The sequence below is a fragment of the Elephas maximus genome, chromosome 2 (genome assembly GCF_024166365.1).
Source record: "Elephas maximus indicus isolate mEleMax1 chromosome 2, mEleMax1 primary haplotype, whole genome shotgun sequence".
Lineage (NCBI taxonomy): Eukaryota > Metazoa > Chordata > Mammalia > Proboscidea > Elephantidae > Elephas > Elephas maximus.
The window spans coordinates 119,723,398-119,744,607 of record NC_064820.1 but is presented as its reverse complement, the minus strand read 5'-3'; the positions used below and the strand labels follow the sequence as shown (position 1 = coordinate 119,744,607).

At 36.5% G+C, this 21,210-nt stretch overlaps 1 protein-coding gene across 12 annotated transcripts in view; it reads left to right on the top strand.

The window, feature by feature from the left end:
* TMEM232 (transmembrane protein 232) overlaps nucleotides 1-21,210 on the top strand; it is a 409,022-nt gene that overhangs the window by 239,505 nt on the left and 148,307 nt on the right. Inside the window, exon 14 of one of the 12 annotated variants that reach the window (XM_049871944.1) lies at nucleotides 5,330-5,982. The exons of the other annotated variants lie outside the window; for them this stretch is intronic. Coding sequence (XP_049727901.1) covers nucleotides 5,330-5,405 — 76 coding nt within the window. The 3' untranslated portion in view covers nucleotides 5,406-5,982. Of the gene's footprint in view, nucleotides 1-5,329; nucleotides 5,983-21,210 lie in introns of those variants that run through there. 12 annotated transcript variants of the gene reach the window in all.

Here is a 21,210-nt window from a genome sequence, read left to right as displayed (position 1 = left end):
TCTCTGATTTAGTGGTACTTTCTGTCTCTTGGGCTCAATATTACTTTGTGTCTTTGGTGTTCTTCATTCTCTTTTGCTCCAGGTGGGTTGAGACATCTTAGATGGCCACTTGCTAGTGTTTAAGACCCCAGCGCCACTCTCCAAAATGGGATACAGAATATTTTCTTAATAGATTATGCCAGTTGACCTAGATGTCCCTTGAAACTACAGTCCCCAAACCCCTACCTCTGCTACACTGACCTTCAAAGTGTTCGGTTTATTCAAGAAACTTCTTTGCTTTTGGTTTAGTCCAGTTGTGCTGAGATGGAAGATTCTTTGACTTAATCATTTATGCTTCTATTAATCTAACTCTATTTAAATTATTTTTAATCATAGTTTTCATGTATAAGAATTGTTTATTTATTATTGATTGATTGATTGATTGATTGAATATCCTCTCAATTTGTCTGAGCTTAACTGATTCTGGTTATCTTGATCATTCACCTGTTATTGATTTGCCCAAATTGTCCATTCGTCCTGGTTGAACATTCAATCAGGTGGTTAGAATGATTTATCTATACTTCTATAGATCCATTTAGCCAAAAAAGCCCCCTCTCCTGCCTGGGCAGAGGATGTCCGTGTTGACAGGTGAACCTGCTTTTAATTTGTGTGGGTAAGAAAAGGATAGAAATGCTCAGGACTCCTAAAATTGCTATTCATATGAACTTCACTGAAGAAATAAAGTAAATGAGGGTATTTTATTTTTGCATGGGACTATTATTTTCACCTTTTAGAGGTCTACAGTTATGTCAAGTTCCCCCTACTTCTGTGTTCAGAACCAAGGAACTCCTCCTAGGTAAATCTTTCTACTCAATGATGTAAAATATTAGTCCAATATTGGAATATATACCACGCTGAAAAGGGACAAAACTAGAAGCGGGGAAATAACATTGTAGGTGTCAGAGTTATCAAAACGAAAGATAAAAGTGGCTTGGATGAAGGTCCTAACAATGGTGATAGAGAGAAATGGATGTATTCAAGTGTATTTTGTAGGTTGAGCTCACAAGAATGCTACTGAATTGAACAGGTGCTGAGAAGACTTAGAGAGAAAAGCCTATATATATATTATTAATTTCTATTGTTTATGAAAGAAATGGTAGTTTCTTTGTTTGAAACAGAAAAGACCTTTGTTTTTCTCTTCATTTTTCACCTTCTATCTGGTTTACAATTGAAGAAGAAAACCGTTGATTCCTATTAGGAGGTAAGAACAGAGACAAAGTTTTCTGTCTTTTCTCACTAAGGAACTGAAGAGACTACTTTCAGGCATATAAAATGACCTTTGCCCTGCCCTAAACAACAAGTAGGAGACTGGGAATCCTCTGCCTGGAAAGGAAAATAATGTTTTTCACTACAATATAAATATATTGTACGTAACATAGAATGCATTTCTCCTTTTCTATCATAAGGGAGAAAAATTTATTAGAACAAATAAAAATATGAAAAACAAAGAATCGAATCAGTTTCTTAGTAGCCTTGGAGAAGCATGATATAAATAGATCATTCTCAGCTTCCCTGCCTCTGCAGTCTGTCTTTGTCTGACATGACCATCATCATCTCTAACCTCCAGAGGGGCGGAGGGTGGGAAAGAGTGTGGCTTAGCTTTAAACAGGCTGATTTCCCACAGTATAAAACCCTTTGCCATCAAGTCGATTCTGACTCCTAGTGACCCTATAGGACAGAGTAGGACTGCCCCATAGTATGAAACCCTTTTCCATCAGTCAATTTTGACTCCTAGTGATCCTATAAGGACAGAGTAGAACTGCCCCATAGGGTTTCCAAGGCTGTACATTTTTACAGAAGCAGACTGCTACGTCTTTCTCCCATGGAGCAACTGGTGGGTTCGAACTGCTGACCTTTTGGTCAGCAGCCAAGCATTTAACCACTGTACCACCAGGGCTCCTTCACAGTAGTATACATGATAAAAATTCTCACCATCTCTCTCCATGACCATCCAACCAGTAAAATATATTTTATTTATGTGTTTTCAGGGCTGATCTGATAATAGATGGCCAACAAGCACGCTAACTAATTTATTGGTAGGGCAAAAATGGAACTCCTGGGTCAAATGATTTCTTTTAAGGACACAACTAAGTGTAATTTGAAATAACTTATAATATGCTGTTTTGAAAGAGTAAGGGACATATCACACTGAACATATTTAAAATAGTGAGCCATTGAATCATGATTTCAGTCTTCACAAGAATGAAAAATGTTTCCCCAGTGCTTTTGATTAAATTTAATGGATGGTGCTAGAGCAGCTCAATTAAATTAACATGTCTGAAAAATAAAATAGTCAATTTGATAGTGAAATAGAGACCCTGATTCTGACATTAAAGTCAATATCGCATAAGCCAACTTTTTCCCTCATTTATTCTCCTTCAAATTGAAAGAGATTATTGTTTTAAAAATAATTTTCACTTAAGCGTCAATTGTTCAAGTTAAATTCATTAACAACAAATGTCCTGAAGCTGTGGCGACATAGCATTAATGATACTTTGTTACTGGAGGACTTCAGTTTCAGTTTTAGTTCAATCACTTACACACTATGTGATTTTAAGCAATGGGCTTGTTCACTCAAAGCCTTAGTTTCTTAATAATGACACTGGAGTAATCCTGCCTGCCTCATGGGCTCCCTGTAAGAATTAAATGAAATAGTGCCTATGAAAGCATTTTCTGCACTCAACAGCATTACACAAATATAAAGTACTCTTATTTCAGACATCTTGATTCTAGAGGAAAAAAAATTTTTTTATCTCAGAGCTAATTTTATTTTAATAATTTCATATTCTGATTTTAGGCTTTAGAATAAAAGAGCACTGTCCTGAAATGCATTTTGTAAATAAAAATGCTTTTGTTTTTCTCCTAGCTAAGATACTTCCTTTCATGCATCCTTTGATCTGCTAACTAGGCCATTCTGACAATCTGCAAGATAAAGTAATTTAATTTCAACAAAAACTGTGCCAGTAGATGTAGCCTCTCTCCTTGTTCCAGGCAAGGTCCTGAAAGGCCTTGTTTTAGATTTTCTACATAGGTTACAACCTGAGAATAGGTTGGCATCCTCTTATATTTGGATGATTGTTTTGCAGAGAATGGATTAGCTGCAGTCAGACTAGATATGACTATGGAGACAATGGCCTGTTCACCTTCTTCTGTTCCCAACAATCTGCCTCGCCAGTGGTGAATATTCTTTATAAACAATAGCCCAATATAATGTTTGTTACATAAAAGATAAAAACACAATTACTGTTTTTCAGTGATGTTTTTTCTTCTTGCTGCAATTCCAGCTGAGGGTATATGGTAATGAAAGGGAAAGAATGAGGCCCATGGGCTTATAGTCTGTTGCCCTGTCTCACACAAGCCTCTGTCTAGACTTTGGGGTCACTCATGATCCTTGTGCCAAGCCACAGCAGCCTTTCTGAGGCTTCTCCAAATTACAAAGCACCTCTTTATCCTCTGAAATCTGCTTCATCTGGTACTTATATAGTCAATCCAGCATTCTTTTGATTAGTGTGTGCATTATATATGTATATATATATATAAAAAAACCAAACCCAGTGCTGTCAAGTCGATTCTGACTCATAGCGACCCTGTAGGACAGAGTAGAACTGCCCATTAGAGTTTCCAAGGGGTGCCTGGCGAATTTGAACTGCTGACCCTTTGGTTAGCAGCAGTAGCACTTAACCACTATGCCACCAGGGTTTCCATATTTTATATATATATAAATTTTTTTTTATATACATATAAATTTTTTTTTATATACATATATATATCCTTTTACTTTTAACCTATTTGTATCTTTATATTAAGAATGGATTTCTCGTAGGCAGTTTATAATAGGTCTTTCTTTTTTAACCAATCTGGTAATCTTTAACATTGAATTGATAAATTCAGAACATATACATTTAATGTGATTATTGATATGATTGGGCTTAATTCTACCATCTTGCTATTTGCTATCTATTTGTCCTATCTGTTGTTTGTTCCCTCCTTTTTTGTGTGTGCTTACTTTTGAATTAATTAAGCATTTCTGTGACCCATTCTAAGGAGCCCTGGTGGCACAATGGTTAAGTGCTTAGCTGCTAACAGAAAGGTTGGCTTTGGCAGTTTGAACTCACCCAGTGGCTCCTCAGGAGAAAGACCTAGAGAGAGTTGTGCTTCCTAAAAGATAATAGCAGTTCCACTCTGCGGCAGTTCTCTGTCACATGGGGTTGCTATGAATTGAAATCAACTCTACAGTGCCTGTCACAGATTTAATTATATCCCCCCAAAAATGTGTGTATCAACTTGGTTAGGCCATGATTCCCAGTATTGTATGGTTGTCCTTGATTTTGTGATTGTAGTTTTATGTTAAGAGGATTAGGGTGGGATTGTAATACCACCCTTACTCAGGTCACCTTCCTGATCCAATCTAAAGGGAGTTTCCCTGGGGCGTGGCCTGCACCACCTTTTATCTCTCAAGAGATAAAAGGAAAAGGAAGCAAGCAGAGAGTTGGGAACCTCATACCACCAAGAAAGTAGTGCCAGGAGCAGAGCATGTCCTTTGGACCTGAGGTTCCTGCGCTGAGATGCTCCCAAACCAAGGGGAGACTGATGAGAAGGACTTCTTTCAGAGCCAACAGAGAGAGAAAGCCTTCCCCTGGAGCTGACTCCCTGAATTTGGACCTGTAGCCTACTAGGGTGTGAGAGACTAAATTTCTCTTCATTTAAGATACCCACTTGTGGTATTTCCGTTACAGCAGCACTAGATGATTGAGACAGCACCTAACTCCAACATGACCAATTTTATCTCCTTTGTTGGCTTCTTAGCTATAGCTCTTTATTATGTTTTTTGTGGTTGCTATATTGTTTATAGTATATATCTTTAGCTTATCACAGGCTACCTTCAAGTGATACTATAACACTTCACATATTGTGTAAGAAACTTACAAAACCATACTTGCATTTCTCTGCTCCATTTTACTTCTACATACATAATGGATCACACAATAGATTGTCAATAGTTTTCCTTCAAAAGGCAAGTTAGCTTTTAAAAAGATTTAAATAATAAGCCAGAAAGATTTTGTATTTACCCTTGTAGCTACCATTTCTAGTACTCTTCATTCGTTTGTGTAATCCAGATTTCCATCTGGTGTCCTTTTCCGTTAACACTTCTTGTAATGTAAGAAACACACATCTACTGGAATTAATTTGTATGTTTGAAAAAAGTGTTTGTTTCACCTTAAATTTTGAATGGTACTTTCTGTGGGCAAAGAATTCTACGTTGGCAGATTTTTTTTTTTTTTAATTGCAGTGCTTTAAAAATGTTGGTCCAAACAGAGGAAGAAGGAGATCCAGAAATTGAAAAAGGACATGGTGTGCAGGTCTAATTGCCTTCATGAACTATTGCTATCTCCCTTGCCATGAAACCAGAAAAAAAGAGTGGTGCCTGGCTACCATTACTGAATGTTTTGATCGGGACCCAAGAAATGGATCTTGATCAAAAGGAGGAAAATTGTGAAACAAAACTTCAAATTCTTATTGGAAACCAGCCTTACTGAACACATTGAGACTGGTAACACCCTTGAATCTATTGCCTAGAAACAACTTCTGAACCTTGAGCCAAAACTATCCCATGAAGTCATCTTTAAACTAACCACTAATTTAGCTCAATAAATTATGTCTGCCTTGAATATTGCTCTTATTGAAGAATTACCTATATGAGACTGAAATGGCAACAATAACTCTAAAGCACAGATGAGAACTTTAAGGAGCAGAGAGTATAAGTTAAAGGTGGTGAAACCATACAGGCAGAGACAGTGAGGATACTGACATGATGTGAAGTATGTAACCACTGTTAATAAATTACGTGTAAAAATTGTTGGAGGGGTGTATGTTTTGTTGTGGATGTTTTTACCAAAAAAAAAAAAAAAAAGTTGCTCCACTGTATTTTGTCATACATTTTTTTCTGGGAAAATAGGGTTTATCGAGCTTATTGGATCTATGGGCTTGTAATTTTCAACAAATTTGGAAAAACTTTGACCATTATTTTGTGCGAAAAAAATTTCTTGTCTCCCCTTCTTTGTCCTTTCCTTCATATGATAGGCATATTATATGTAATTTGGCCACTTGAAGTTGTCCCACAATCCACTGATGGTCTGCTCATTTTCTTTTCAGTTTATTTTTCTTGTGTTTCAGTTTACAGTTTGTATTGCTGTATCTTCAAGTTTACTTATCTTTTCTTTTGAGATGTTTAATCTGCCTTTAATCCCAGAAAGTGTTTTTCTCATCTTAGAAATTTTAGTTTTTATCTCTAGAAATTTGATTTGGATGTTTATGCTTAATATACTTAATCTTTTCTCTAGCCTCTTGAGCATATGGAATATATTTTTAATAACTTTTAACATCCTTATCTATTACCTCTATACTATGTCATTATTGAATCAGTTTTGATTGAATTTTCTCCTCATTGTGGGATATATTTTCCTGCTTCTTTGCATGCTTGTAATTTTTTAAAAAAGGAAGTCAGATTGTGAAGTTTACCTTGTTGTAGAGTTTTAATCTGGGACATAGTGAAGTTACTTGTTAAGACTGTTGTTTTTTGAGTTTCACTTTTAAGTTTTGTTAGGCGGGGCAAGAACAGTGTTAAACCTAAGGTTAATCTTGTCAACTCGACAGCAATGAGCTTCGCTTTTTTCTTTTTTTTCTGGAATGAAGTCCCTGCATGGTGCAAAGTGTTAAAATGCTTGGCCATTAACTGAAAAGTTGGAGGTTCGAATTCACCCAGAGGCCTAGTGATCTACTTCCAAAAAACCAGTCATTAAAAACCCTGTGGAGCGCAATTGTACTCCAACACAAATGGAGTTGCCATGAGTTGGAACTGACTTGACAGAAATTGGTTTAGAAAGATTTATATTTTAAACTACATGTAATTTTATTTTAAACGATCTGACATTCTTAATATTTTATTTAATGTTTTACCTGGCATATTGAGTCAAATTACATTTAGTGTAGTTGTTATTTGTGCCTACCATCTATCTATGTATTCTCTATTTTACCAACCTGTTTTATGTGTCTTTTCCTTTATTTATTTATTAATTTTTTGTTGGAGGGGTTAACTTAAAATTCTTTTACTATTATTTAGTAGTTACCCTAGAGATTTCAACATATACCCTGGACTTACTACTAAAAAACCAAACCCATTGCCATCAAGTCAATTCCGACTCATAGTGACCCTGTAAGGCAGAGTAGAACTGCCCCATAGGGTTTGCAGGGAGTGCCTGGTGGATTCCAACTGCCGACCTTTTGGTTAGCAACCAAACTCTTAACCACTATGCCACCAGGGTTTCCAGACTTAGTGCAATCTAAAGTAATTTATTGCCTTTACAACTTCTCCCACTCATCCAACAGTTGTCATACTGTGGGAGCGTGTGGGTTGCTGTAATTCTGGAAGATATGCCACTAGTGTTCAAATTCCAGCAGGGTCACCCATGGCAGACAGGTTTCAGCAGAGCTCCCAGAGTAAGACAGACTAGGAAAAAGCATGCAGCAGTCTACTTCTGAAAAGAATTAGCCAGTGAAAACCTTATGAATAGCAGCAGAACACTGTCTGAAACAGTGTAGTGCCGGAAGATGAGCCCCTCAGGTTGGAAGGCACTCAAAATACGACTGGGGAAGAGCTATCTCCCCAAAGGAGAGTCAACCTTAATGATGTGGATGGTCTCAAGCTTTTAGGACCTTCATTTGCTGATGTGGCATGACTCAAAATGAGAAGAAACATCTGCAAACATCCATTAATAATTGGAATGTGAAATGTATGAAGTATGAATCTAGGAAAATCGGAAATAGTCAGAAATGAAAGGGAACACATAAAAATCGATATCCTAGGCATTAGTGAGCTGAAATGGACTGGTATGGTCATTTTGAATCAGAAAATCAAATGGTTTACTGTGCTGGGAATGACAACTTGAAGAGGAATGGTGTTACATTCATCATCAAAAAGAGCATTTCAAGAGCTATCTTGAAGTAAAACACTGTCAGTGATAGGATAATGTCCATACACCTACAAGGAAGACCAGTTAATACAACTATTATTCAAATATATGCACCAACCACTGGGGCCAAAGATGAAGAAATTGAACATTTTTACCAACTTTGCAGTGTGAAATTGATTGAAGACACAATTAGGATGCACTGATAATTACTGGTGATTGGAATGCAGAAGTTGGAAACAAAGAAAGATCAGTCATTGGAAAATATGGCCTTGGTGATAGAAATGATGCCAGAGGTAGCATGATTAAATTTTGCAAGATCGATGACTTCACTGCAAATACCTTTTTTCACCAGCATAAATGGTGGCTATACACATAGACCTCATCAGATGGAATATACAGGAATCAAACTGACTACCTCTGTGGGAAGAGGTGATGAAAAATCTCTATATCATTAGTCAGAATAAGGCCAGGGGCTGACTGCGGATCAGACCGTCAATTACTCATATGCAAGTTCAAGTTGAAGCTGAAGAAAATTAGAACAAGCCCATGAGAGCCAAAGTACGACCTTGAGTATATCCCACCTGAATTTAGAGATCATCTGAAGAATAGATTTGACACATTGAAAACTAATGACCGAAGACCAGACGAGTTCTGGAATGACATCAAGGATATCATACATGAAGAAAACAAGAGGTCATTAAAAAGACAGGAGAAAAAGGAAAAACCTAAATGGATATCAGAAGAGACTCTGAAACTTGCTCTTGAACATTGAGTAGCTAAAGCAAAAGGAAAAAATAATGAAGTAAACGAGGTGAGCAGAAGATTTCAAGGGGTAGATCAAGAAGACAAAGTAAAGTATTATGATAACGTGGAAAGCGCTAGAGATAGAAAATCAAAAGGGAAGAACACGCTCAGCATTTCTCAAGCTGAAAGAAATGAAAAAATTCAAGCCTCGACCCTTGCAATACTGTAGGATTCTACAGGGAAAATATTAAATGATGCAGGAAGCATCAAAAGAAGATGGAAGAAATACGTAGAGTCACTACACCAGAAGGAATTGGTCAATGTTCAACCATTTCAGGAGGTGACATATGATCAGGAACCGATGGTACTGAAGGAAGAAGTCCAAGATGCACTGAAGGCACTGGTGAAAAACGAGGCTCTGGAAATTGATGGAATACCAATTGAGATGTTTCAACAAATGAATGCAGCGCTGAAAGTGCTCACATTTCTATGCCAAGAAATATGGAAGACAGCTACCTGGCCAACTGACTAGAAGAGATCCATATTTATGCCTGTTCCCAAGAAAGGTAACCTAACTGAGTGCGGAAATTATCGAACAATATCATTAATAGCACATGCAAGTAAAATTTTGCAGAAGATCATTCAAAGGCAGCTGTAGCAGTTTATCAACAGAGAACTGCCAGAAATTCAATCTGGATTTAGAAGAGGACGTATATCATTGCTGATATCAGATGGATCCTGGCTGAAAGCAGAGAATACCAGGAAGATGTTTACGTGTGTTTTATTGATATGCTAAGGCATTCCACTCTATGGATCATAACAAATTATGGAAAATATTGCTAAGAATGGGGATTCCAGAACACTTAATTGTGCTCATGAAGAATCTGTACATGGATCAAAAGGCAGTAGTTAGAACAGAACAAGGGGATACTGATTGGTTTAAAGTTAGGAAAGGTGTGCATTAGGCTTGTATCCTTTCACCATACCTATTCAGTCTGTATACTGAGCAAATAATCCAAGAAGCTGGACTCTGTGAAGAAGAACAGGGCATCGGGATTGCAGGAAGACTCATCAACAATCTGCGTTATGCAGATGACACAACCTTGCTTGATGAAAGTGAAGAGGACTTGAAGCACTTACTGATGAAGATCAAAGACTACAGCCTTCAGTATGGATTGCACCTCAACATAAAGAAAACAAAAATCCTCACAACTGGACCAATAAGCAACACCAGGATAAAAGAAGGAAAGATTGAGGTTGTCAAGGACTTCATTTTACTTGTATCCACAATCAACACCCATGGAAGCAGCAGTCAAGAAATCAAAAGATGCATTGCATTGGGCAGATGTGCTGCAAAAGACCTCTTAAAGTGCTGAAAAGCAAAGATGTCGCCTTCAAAACTAAGGTGCCTCTGACCCAATCCATGGTGTTTTCAATCACCTCATAGGCATGTGAAAGGTGGACAATGAATAAGGAAGACGGAAGAAGAATTGATGCCTTTGAATTGTGGTGTTGGTGAAGAATATTGAATATGCCATGGACTGCCAAAAGAATGAGCAAATCTGTCTTGGAAGAAGTACAACCAGAATGTTTCTTAGAAGCAAGGATGGCAAGACTACGTATCACATACTTTGGAAATGTTATCAGGTGGGATCAGTCCCTGGAGAAGGACATCATGCTTGGTAAAGTAGAGGGTCAGCCAAAAAGAGGAAGACACTCGGCGTGGTGGATTGATGCAGTGGCAGCAACAATGGGCTCAATCATAGCAATGATTGTGAGGATGGCACAGGACCAGGCAGTGTTTCATTCTGTTGTGCATCGGGTTGCTATGAGTTGGAACCGACTCAACTGCACCTAACAACAATGAGAAGAACGACTTCCTCAATAACAATAAGGAACTTGACTTACCCATTTCTCACATTTTGCATTGTTACAGTATAATTTTATATGAATCTTAGCCTTCAAAATACATTTTACCATTTTTTCAGAGTCAGTATTTATTTAGATTTACTCAATTACACTTTCTCTTGAATTTCATTCATTCATGCATTTTTAATTTTCATTTGTAATTTTTTTCCTGCCTAAACAACATCTTTAGCAGCTAAAAACATTAGTTCAGGTGTACTAGTAGTAGGATTTCTCAGTTTTTGTTTGTATGAAAACAAGGTTATATTACATTCTTTTATGAAAGATATTTTAACTAGAATAAGAATTCTTAGCTGATGATTATTTTCTTAACGCTATGGGGAGTTCTACTCTGTCCTATAGGGTCACCATGAGTCGGAATCGACTAGATGGCAATGGGTTTGGTTTGGGTTTGTTATTTTCTTTCAACACTTAAAATATTATTCTATTGTCTTCTGAGTTCCATTATTCAGTCTTACTTTTTTTTCTCCTTTGAAAATAATGGGTTATTTTTCTTTTTTGGGGGGGGTGGGGATCTTATTTGAATATTTTTACATTTTGTTTTCAGAAGTTGTAATATTATGTGCCTAGGTTTAATTTTCTTTGTATTCATCCCACTTGTTGTTTGCAGAGCTTCTCAGAATATTTCATGAGTTGCGGAACTCATGGTTTTCATAATTTTGAAAATATGCAAAAAAATTCCGCTCTGATTTTCAGAGGCTTTCTGTTTTGTCTATTAGTTTCCCACATTGCAAAGCTTTAGAATTTAGGAATACCTTGAGAGAAAAATTGGCTGGATTTGAAGGTTATTAAATACCCGGTTTTATCTTTCTAACTGGAGAAAACCAAAGATTCTCCTGGCTTTTCTGTTCCCCAGTAGTGGACCTCTACCCAGGCAAAGCTCAGATTCTCAGTCAATTATCCTACACCCAGAATTGTCAAATTACCATGTCGAAAAAGTATCTAAAGAGGGTTGGCATACCTCTCTGTGATTCTCTTCCCTTGAAATCCCCTCTTATCTAGTCTTCACCTTTTTAGCAGCTCTATGATGCCTTTAACCAGATGAATTTTTTCAAAACTGTGTTTTCCAGTCTGCTTGGTGTAAGTATTGGTCTTCTACCAGTCTTCTTTAAAAATATTTTCTGATTGTAAACATAATGAATCTTTTTTTTTAATATAGATTTGGGAAATATAAAAAAAAAAGAATATATCCTCAACTATCATTTTCCTATAAACTTTAAATAATCTTTATTAATATTTCATTTGTTTCCTTGTAGATCTATTTTCTGAGGAGATGCTTTATCCAGTACACACACACACACACACACACACACACATACACACAGACAATATACATTGGTCAACACTAAACTATGACTCTTGCCTTATGAACTTCAAAATCCAAAAATAAATATACCTTAATGATTAAGGGGGGAGATTATACAAACCAAAAGGCCCCCGTTCATTAAAATTACCTGACTCTGCTCAGTAAATAAACATACTGGTGGCGTAGTGGTTAAGTGCTATGGCTGCTAACCAGAGGGTCAGCATTTCGAATCTGCCAGGTGTGCCTTGGAAACTCTGTGGGGCAGTTCTACTCTGTCCTGTAGGGTCGCTATGAGTCAGAATCGACTCGACGGCATTGGGTTTTTGGTTATTTTAATGAAAAAACATGCAATTTTTTTTTAGTCAGCAGTGGAAGCATAGAACACTAAGAGTTGGAGAAACCAATCCTCATGTATTTATCTAATTGCCTTTGCTCTTACCTTTTGCTCAACATGAAAACTTATTATAATGGATTCTGTATATAGATTTGTCTATATGGAGTGATTATGCTACCAAATCCATTCTCTTTGTAAATTAGTATTTTGGTATTCTTTTTATTTAAAAAAAAAATGGTTTATATGAATCTAGAGAGCAATCAACTTTGCTGTGCTGATATGACTTCTCTCTCAACAGGACTGAAGTAATACAGTTGTGGGAATCTGCCAGGCAAGCTATTGACCTTTCTCAGGCAACATCCAATCTCTTCAAAAATGCCTTTTTTTTATTCAAACAGTCATTTTATCTTAGTAAGTAGGTAGATTTTTTGATTTACACAATTAAGATCATTTTTACATAAATTTTTGTAATATGTTATTTTTCTTATTCATATAAGGTGAAACTTTTTCCAGTCCATTAATTACCTATAGAATAAAAGGGTCATGAGAGCAGAGATTTTTTTTTTTTTTCTCTCTGCTCATTGCTGTATCTCATTACTAGAGTGCAAGCTGATGAATGGTAGATGCCCAGTAAAAATTGGTGGAATAGATAAATAAAGGAAACCCTGGTGGCGTAGTGGTTAAGTACTACGGCTGCTGACCAAAGGGTCGGCAGTTCGAATCTGCCAGACGCTCCTTGGAAACTCTATGGGGCAGTTCTACTCTGTTCTATAGAGTCACTATGAGTCGGAATCAACTCAATGGCACTGGGTTTTCGATAAATAAATAAGTAAATAAATAACATACTATTTTTTCCTTCCCTGTTAGTAGTGGTGGGTTCCATATTGCATGTGGGAGCCCTAACACATTTGACCAATCCTCTATTATTGGCCATTTAATTAATTTCTAATTGATTTTTACTTTTATCAACAATGCAGTGATGAATGAATTTGTAGATACTTTGTTGGCTGATCCTATTATTTACTTAGTTTAAATTCCTAGATTAGTGGTTGTGTACATGTGTTGTATTTTTAGAATTATCAACTTGTTAAAATGGCCTTTAAAGTATTTATACACCAAAATAACAAGATGTAGTTTAAATAACTAATTAGAATGGAAGTCTCTTTAAATACACAATATTCTGGTCCATTCATATTCCTCTACTGAAACTGAACCCACCTATAATGCTAGGCAACCCAGCTCCAGGGCTGGTGAAGTGACTGGGCTATAGGCTACCATGTCAGGGACTCTGCCTTGTCATATGATACTAGCCACCAATCACAGATGACACTGATGGAATGGCTTAAGAAGTTGAATGTGACAACTTGGTCAAATAAAGTTTCCAGTGACGAATAGAAAGCTAGATAACCACAGCTCTGAGGATCTTTCAGTTTGATGCCTTACTGATATAACATTTTATCAAGACAGCTTCCCCAAGCAAGACGATCTTCTTGACCTGGTTTTCCCTATCTTTGTCTATCAGTATACTCATTTGACAGTGTGCTAATGCAGTAGCAGAATGTAAAGACAGCTTTACACTATCTATGTGAAAATCTTTGGGTTTTGATAGTGCTTTCTTGGTATGATTTGTTGGATAACCTCAGTTTTCTTCAGTAAAACTATCCATTTATAAGAATGTACTGACTTAGGGAAGCCAGTCTCAGGCTTTAGCTGGCTTTCTGTGTGAGCATTACTGGGGCAGACATTAGCATGCTACACTTCTGGTTTATCCTCTTAAGGTCTTTGGAAAGTGCTTGCAATTTAGTACAACTGGAAGTATGGAACTGCACCATAGGTCCATGGTAGATGAAGAATCAAAGTATATATACCTGTATAACTCGCATGTCATTCCAAATGCTACTGTAATTCATATTATTCCAGCTATCTCTTTTGTTCAATATGTAAAGTTTTTCATTTATTTTCCATATGGAATTTTTTTTCTCATTAATTTATAGTCAAATTTATCTTGCTGTATAAAGATGGCATTTTAACATGTGATAATGTCAGATCCTCTGACTGATGTTTTGAGGTACACCTGAATAGATTTGAGTACGCAGGTCACACCACCTGCTGGTAGGGCTGGGTTCCCAGAAATCTGACTGTCATGGATTTATGTTTATGGCATTCTTTTAGTTGCAACCACCTACCAATTAATGGCATTTAGGGCAAATTGGCAACACTCCTAAGTCTATATTCCAAACTTAGTCTGGGTCCCACAATGGCTTGTCCAGCGCAGCACAGTTTTTTTCTTGCTCCCAACTCCCCAGATCCTTTACTTTTCAGCAGCATCAAAGTCTCAAATTGCTGACCTGCAATAATGAAAAAAATATTATTGTCCAGTGACAACAAATGCTATAAGGCTCTATTTCTTGTATAGCTTTCATTCATTTGATGAATGTTTATTGAGCACCTACTATTTGTCTCACCTTCTGCTCTGCTGATAAACATTGAATATAACAGGGAAGTTCCCTCTTTTTTGGATCTTTTAATGGAGAATAAAAATAACTATTAAGTTAAATAAGTTCAGTGTGTGATAAGTGCTATGAAGAAAATTCAAGTAACGTGATGAAGGATTAGGCAGAGGATGTCTACTTTAAATTGGGTGGTGAGGGAAGACTTACCAGAGAAGATGATATTTGAACTAAGACCTGGGTGATGAAAAGGAGACAGCCATTTGAGCATACGAAAGATGAGCATTTCAGACAGCAGACACAAAAACTATGAAGTGAGAAGTTTCGAGTGAAGGGAAAGAAGAAAGGCCTGTGAAAGGGAAGGAAGGAAGGTCAGTGTGACTGGAGAGCCCAGAGCAAGACGAAATACAGAGAGACTAGGCAGGAGGATATTACCTTGGGGCAAGTGAGATGCAATATATCTGGAGTGGGGCAGAAGTAGCGTAGTTAGGAAGCCCTTGGGTAGCACAAACCCTTAAGTGCTCAACTTCTAGCTGAAAGGTTGACAGTTTGAACACACCCAGAGGCATCTTAGAAGAGAGGCCTGGTAATCTGCCTCCGAAAGGTCACAACCTTGAAAATCCTGTGGAGCAGTTCTACTCTGCATACCTGGGGCTGCCATGCGTGGGAATTGACTCAAAGGCAACTGACAAATGTGGTTAGAGAAGAGTGTTTTGGAGGTAGAACTAACAATACTTACTAATGAGTTGGAAATGGGGAAAAGGTGGGCAGAAAAGGACACAGGATTAAGTTCTATGTTTTTACCTCAGGAGCAGGGAGAATTATGCCGTTTAACTAAAATGAAAAAGAGTGGTTTAGAATGAGAAATCAGGGGAAAGGGATAGAGTAATATGTTTAGGTCACAAAGTTTAAGATGTCTAATAAACATCCAAATAATATGTGCATAGGAGCATTTCAGTGTACTGTATATCTGCCTACCTACCTACCTACCTATCTATCTGAGGTAGTAAAGTATTCTAAAAGATATTTTTTTTAAGTTTCAAAAGGAATTTCAGCAAAAGTGATTATGAAAGTATGTTTTGGGGTATCATTGTTTTGGTAAAACTTCAAACATAAACTAAAGTTGCAAGAATAGTACCAAGAACAGTTATAAGCCTCCTTTTACCAGATTCACCAATTGTTAACATTTTGCCCTATTTACTTAACCATTCATTTATTCATTCTCTCTGTCTGTCTCTCTTTCTATATATATGCGTAAACACATACACACATCTGCACACATACACATTTTTTACTGAACCCTTTGAGAGTAAATTTCAGATATCATGCCCCTTTACTCCTAAATATTTCAGTGTACTTTCCTAGAATCAGAACTTTCTGTAATATAACAACAAAACAATTATCAAAATCAGGGAATTAAAATTGACACAAAATTCTCTTATAATTCCCAGTCCATATTCAAATTTTGCAAATTGTTGCAAATCTTTTTATAGCTTTTTTTTCCCCCCCTTAGGTTCAGGATCTAGTCCAGTATCACACTTTGCCTTTGATTGTCATATATCTTTTGTTTCATTTAGTCTGTAACTATTCGTGAGTTCTTCGTTGTTTCTTGATCTTAACGTTTTTGAAGACTACAGGATATTTCTTTGTAGAATGAAACACGAGTTGACTGTTTCCTTATGATTAGATTCAGGTTATACATCTCCGGCAAGAAAAGCACAGAAGTGATATGTCCTCAGAGTATCATATAAGGGATTATAATGATATTTTCTGTTATTGGTGATTTTAATTTTCATCACTTGGTTAAGGTGGTGTCTAACATTTTTCTCAATCTTAAAGTTACTCTTTTTTCTTTTAGTAATTAGTAAATAATTTCTGGTAAAATATTTTAATACTATCTAAGTATCTTTTATCCACTAGTTTTAGCATCCATTGATGTTTCTTGCCTGATGTTTTGGCATTACTATGATGATTGCAAAATGGTATTTTTCTACCTCTATCATTTCTACTGCATTACAAAAGTTAGCATTCTGTCATAAGAGCTTTCCATTCTTACTACTGTGTGTATTCAATTATTAATTAGTTACTCATTACTTATTTTATACCAGTATAGTTTTATTGATTCTTACTTTATTCAGTGGGCTATAATCTGGTATTCTTCTTACTTATTTTGTCCTGTATTCTGCCAATGGGAGCCCCTTCAGTCAGACTGCTGGGTCATTTTGATATGTTCCTATCATTTTTGGAGCACTTATATACTTCTTGGAACAATAAGATGCTCTAATTTTATGCCTTTCCTGCCCTAATGCTGGTTTCTTTAGTGGGAAACAGTGTTTAGAAAACAAAGCCCTTGGTGGGCCAACCAATGCCAGTACTTTGGAAAAATATTTGGAAGTCTCATTTCATAGCTATTTGTTTTCTTTTTAATAGCCAATAGGTATATTCTGGTAATATTTTTGATTCACTAGCATAAGGCAGAACTTATTCCTAAGATTAAAAAAAAAAAAACTTTTGATTTTATATTTTTGAGGTGAAACTCAGCACTATGTATCTTTGAAGTTTTGTGAGCCTTTTGACATGAAGAGACACCAACCTGCTGATGAATCAAAGAATGAAAACTTCAGTGCAAATAAGAGTTGGCACATGAAGTTTAAAGATAGTTCTACCTTGCCTGGCATCAGGGGGCAAGAATAAAAAAAATAGCTACTGCTATATTTGAAAATAGCAGAAAGATGATGTTTCCAAGGAAATAGCATAAAATGTGATCCCTAATATGTATATACTTGCTACAGAGAAGTAAGTTTATTACTTGCTAAAGAAAGGTAGAAGTTTGTATGTGTACAGAAGAAATATACCTAGATCAATTTTTGCAAATACCGTCAAGTTTTCTTGTCTCCTCAAAGATGACTGAAGATCACTCCAAATAATTAATTCTTGTTGTCCTCACAGAGGAATTTATTTTGATTTGATGTAACATAAGGCTAGAATAAAAAAAGAAATAAAAGAATATAACTGTAGTGTTTCACATTAGATGTGATTTTACACAAGTCAGTTTAGCAAACATTTAATCTTTATATACAAGAGTTTCTTATCAACAGAGCATAGGAAGTTCATGCTTTAAGCCCTAGAGCATTCCATCTCCCCTAACTGCTCCAAATATATAGAAGAGATATATAAAATATTTTTTTAACATAAAAAATCCACAGTCACATAAAGTTAAATATATCCATATATCAAAACTGTAAAAGAAATGGAAAGTGGTGAATGTGGTCCAACATGGTGGCCAAAAGCATTTAGAGACATCCATTAGTTCAGTTGCTGTAAGAGTATCAAGGAATAAAAGCACCCACATAAGGTGGGAGCCATGGCCAAGCTCACTGCTGTAATTTCATCAAGCTCCCCATCTCTCCTGAAAAGAAGATGAAGATTGCTAGTGTTAATGACTTATATGAGGCTGCATTCTTGGGAAAGTAGGAGGACACAGTCATAACTTCTATACTAGGAACTGAGCTGAGCCTCCTGATGGTTCATTCATCTGCAATCACCCATGTCACTAAAGAGCAGGTGCTCCACAAAGCCAATGTATGACCTTGGTCTTTACTAGGACAGCAGAAGAACTTGGAGAAGACAGTTGCAAAACTAAGAGAGAAGGATGAGCAAAGAAAGAGAGAAAGAGGAGGATGTCAAATAAGTAGTTGAGAACAGAGAGAAAAACAAAAACATATACCTAAAATGAACCTGCAAACCAAAATTCCAGAACACTTGAATACAGCAAGAGAACTGAGTAGATAAAATCAACAATTGAAAGATGAGTTCATTCAAAATGAAATGAAAATAACAGGATTCTTTTTTTAAACTTACAATAAGCATTTTTAGGATCTTCAAAGATATACTTGAAGAAAAAATGTATTTTATTTATAAGACATCATAATAAGCATTGGCAGAAAGACAATTTCCATCATCAAAGAGCTTATGATAAAGGTATATGTATATATCTACCACCCATCTTTCAGCTTGTCATACTGTGGTGACATGTGTGTTGCTGTGATCTTGGAAGCTATGCAACCACTATTTCAAGTACCAGTAGGGTCACCCATGGTGGACAGGTTTCAGCAGAGTTTCCAGAATAAGACAGACTAGGAAGAAAGGCCTGATGACCTGTTGAAAAATAGCCAATGAAAACCCTATGGATCACAACAGAGTATTGTTTGATACAGTGCTAAAAAATGAGTCCCCAAGGTTGGAAGAAACTTAAAATACACAGTGGCAACAACAATGAATTTGATCATACGAATAACTGTAAAGACGGCACATGACAGGCAATGTTTCATTCTGTTGTACCTGGGGTTATCATGAGTTGGAGCACACTCGACCCTAACATACATATATATATATATATATATATATATATATATATATATATACACACACATAATGGCACTGGGTTTGGGTTTATATATCTATGTTAAGCCAGTAATAGAAACTGATTAAGGTTTATTGAATATATGATTTGCAAATTGGGGTAACATTTCGACTAACATGTAAAAAAATCCCATTGCCATCAAGTTGACTGACTCGTAGTGACCCTATAGGGGAGAGTATAACTGCCCCATAGGGTTTCTAAGGAGCAGCTGGTGGATTAGAGCTGCCAGCCTTTTGGTTAGCAGCCTGAGCTCTTAACCACTATGCAATCCCAGGGTTTCCACAGTTCTACTTTAAAAAAAAAAAAAAACTCCTTGCTGTCTAGTCGATTCCAACTCATAGTGACCCTATAGGACAGAGTAGAACTGCCCCATAGCATTTCCAAGAAACACCTGATGGATTCGAACTGCCAACCTTTTGGTTAGTAGCCGTAGCACTTAACAACTATGCCACCAGTGTCCTCACATTTCTACCAAAGAGTCAAAAATGCTCTGAAAATGAGAGAGCCTCCAGAGATTCTTATACCACATCTTATGAACATTGCCGTGGAAGTGGGCTGGGAAACAGTATTTACATGACAACAATTTACCCTAAAAACAACTTCCAGTCGACCCTGGAGTTTCTGTTTTCTGAAACGGGCTGAATTCTTTAAAAGGGAACAATATCCAAGGCAAAACCATCTTACTAATTAGCAAGATTATTGTTTGACTTAAAGGTGACTTTAAGAAACCAATTTTCTCAAGGCTCAAGACTCAAAAGAAGAACTCAAGGCCAATGTGGGTCACTCCAACTCCAATGGATCCCAGGTATCTGGATTCCAGGAGAATTAAAACCATTTCTCAATATATGTATTAGCGATTACTCTGTTGCCTTGTCCAACATCTATATAAACTTTAGAATCTTCTTAACGTATATTATTTATCTTTAGTTAAGCATGGTATTTGCAGTTATTTTTATAAAAAGTTCTAATAGTTCCTTCTAAAATATACCATTATTTCCATGAGAAAATCTTATTTGCATTTCATTTTAACTTAAAGCACCTAAGTTCTTTCTTAGGTGACTTCTTTCTCTTATCATAAACCATTTGACATTCATCCATGTTGTTGCCTGTGTTAGTATCCATTTCTTTACATTGCTGAACAATATTCCATTTTATGGATATACCAGTATGTTTATGCATATTTTGATCAAGTACATTTGATTTCCAGTTTTGTTTTGTCAAGAACCTAAATTGCTTAGAGAAACACCAAAAATTAGTATAACAATATATTTATTGTGAGTAGATATGATTCAAATCAAGCGTTGTCACCTGAACATGTCCAAAGAAGGGACAGAGAAAGCGGGGTATATAGGTCATTGTTATATTAATTTCTCAGACCATGACATCAAAGCACCTGGAAGTTTACAGAAACAGTCACCAAGAGCATGCCATACGTCCCAAAACAGCCGCTAGTCAGACCCTGGAGTTCCTGCTTCTCAAATCTGGCTGCCCATACAAAATTTTCCAAAGGAACCCAATGCCTGTTGGAAAACACTCTCTGCGAAGCTGCTCACTAAGCTGTTGTTTGACCTGAAGGTGACTCCAGGGAACCAGTTTCCCCAAGGTCTCAAAAGGAAACCTAAGGGCAGGTGGCCTGTATGGATTCCAGGAGAATCAAAATGATTTTACCAGTTTTTGTTTTGATTTGGTTTTTGGTGGTTATGAATAAAGTCACTCTAAGCATTCACATAAAGGTTTTTGGATAAATATATATTTTAATTTTTCCTAGGTAAATACATAGCGATGAGATTACTAGGTTGCATGATAAATGTAAGGATCCCTGGTGGCACAGTAGTTAAGTGCTCAGATGTTAACTAAAAGGTCAGCTGCTCATGGGGAGAAAGATATGGCAGTCCACTTCTGTAAAGATTACAGTCTTGGAAACCCTATGGGACAGCTCTACTCTGTCCTATAGGAGTCAGACTTGATTGATGCCAACAGATTTTTTATGGTAAATGTATGTTTAGTTTTATAAGAAA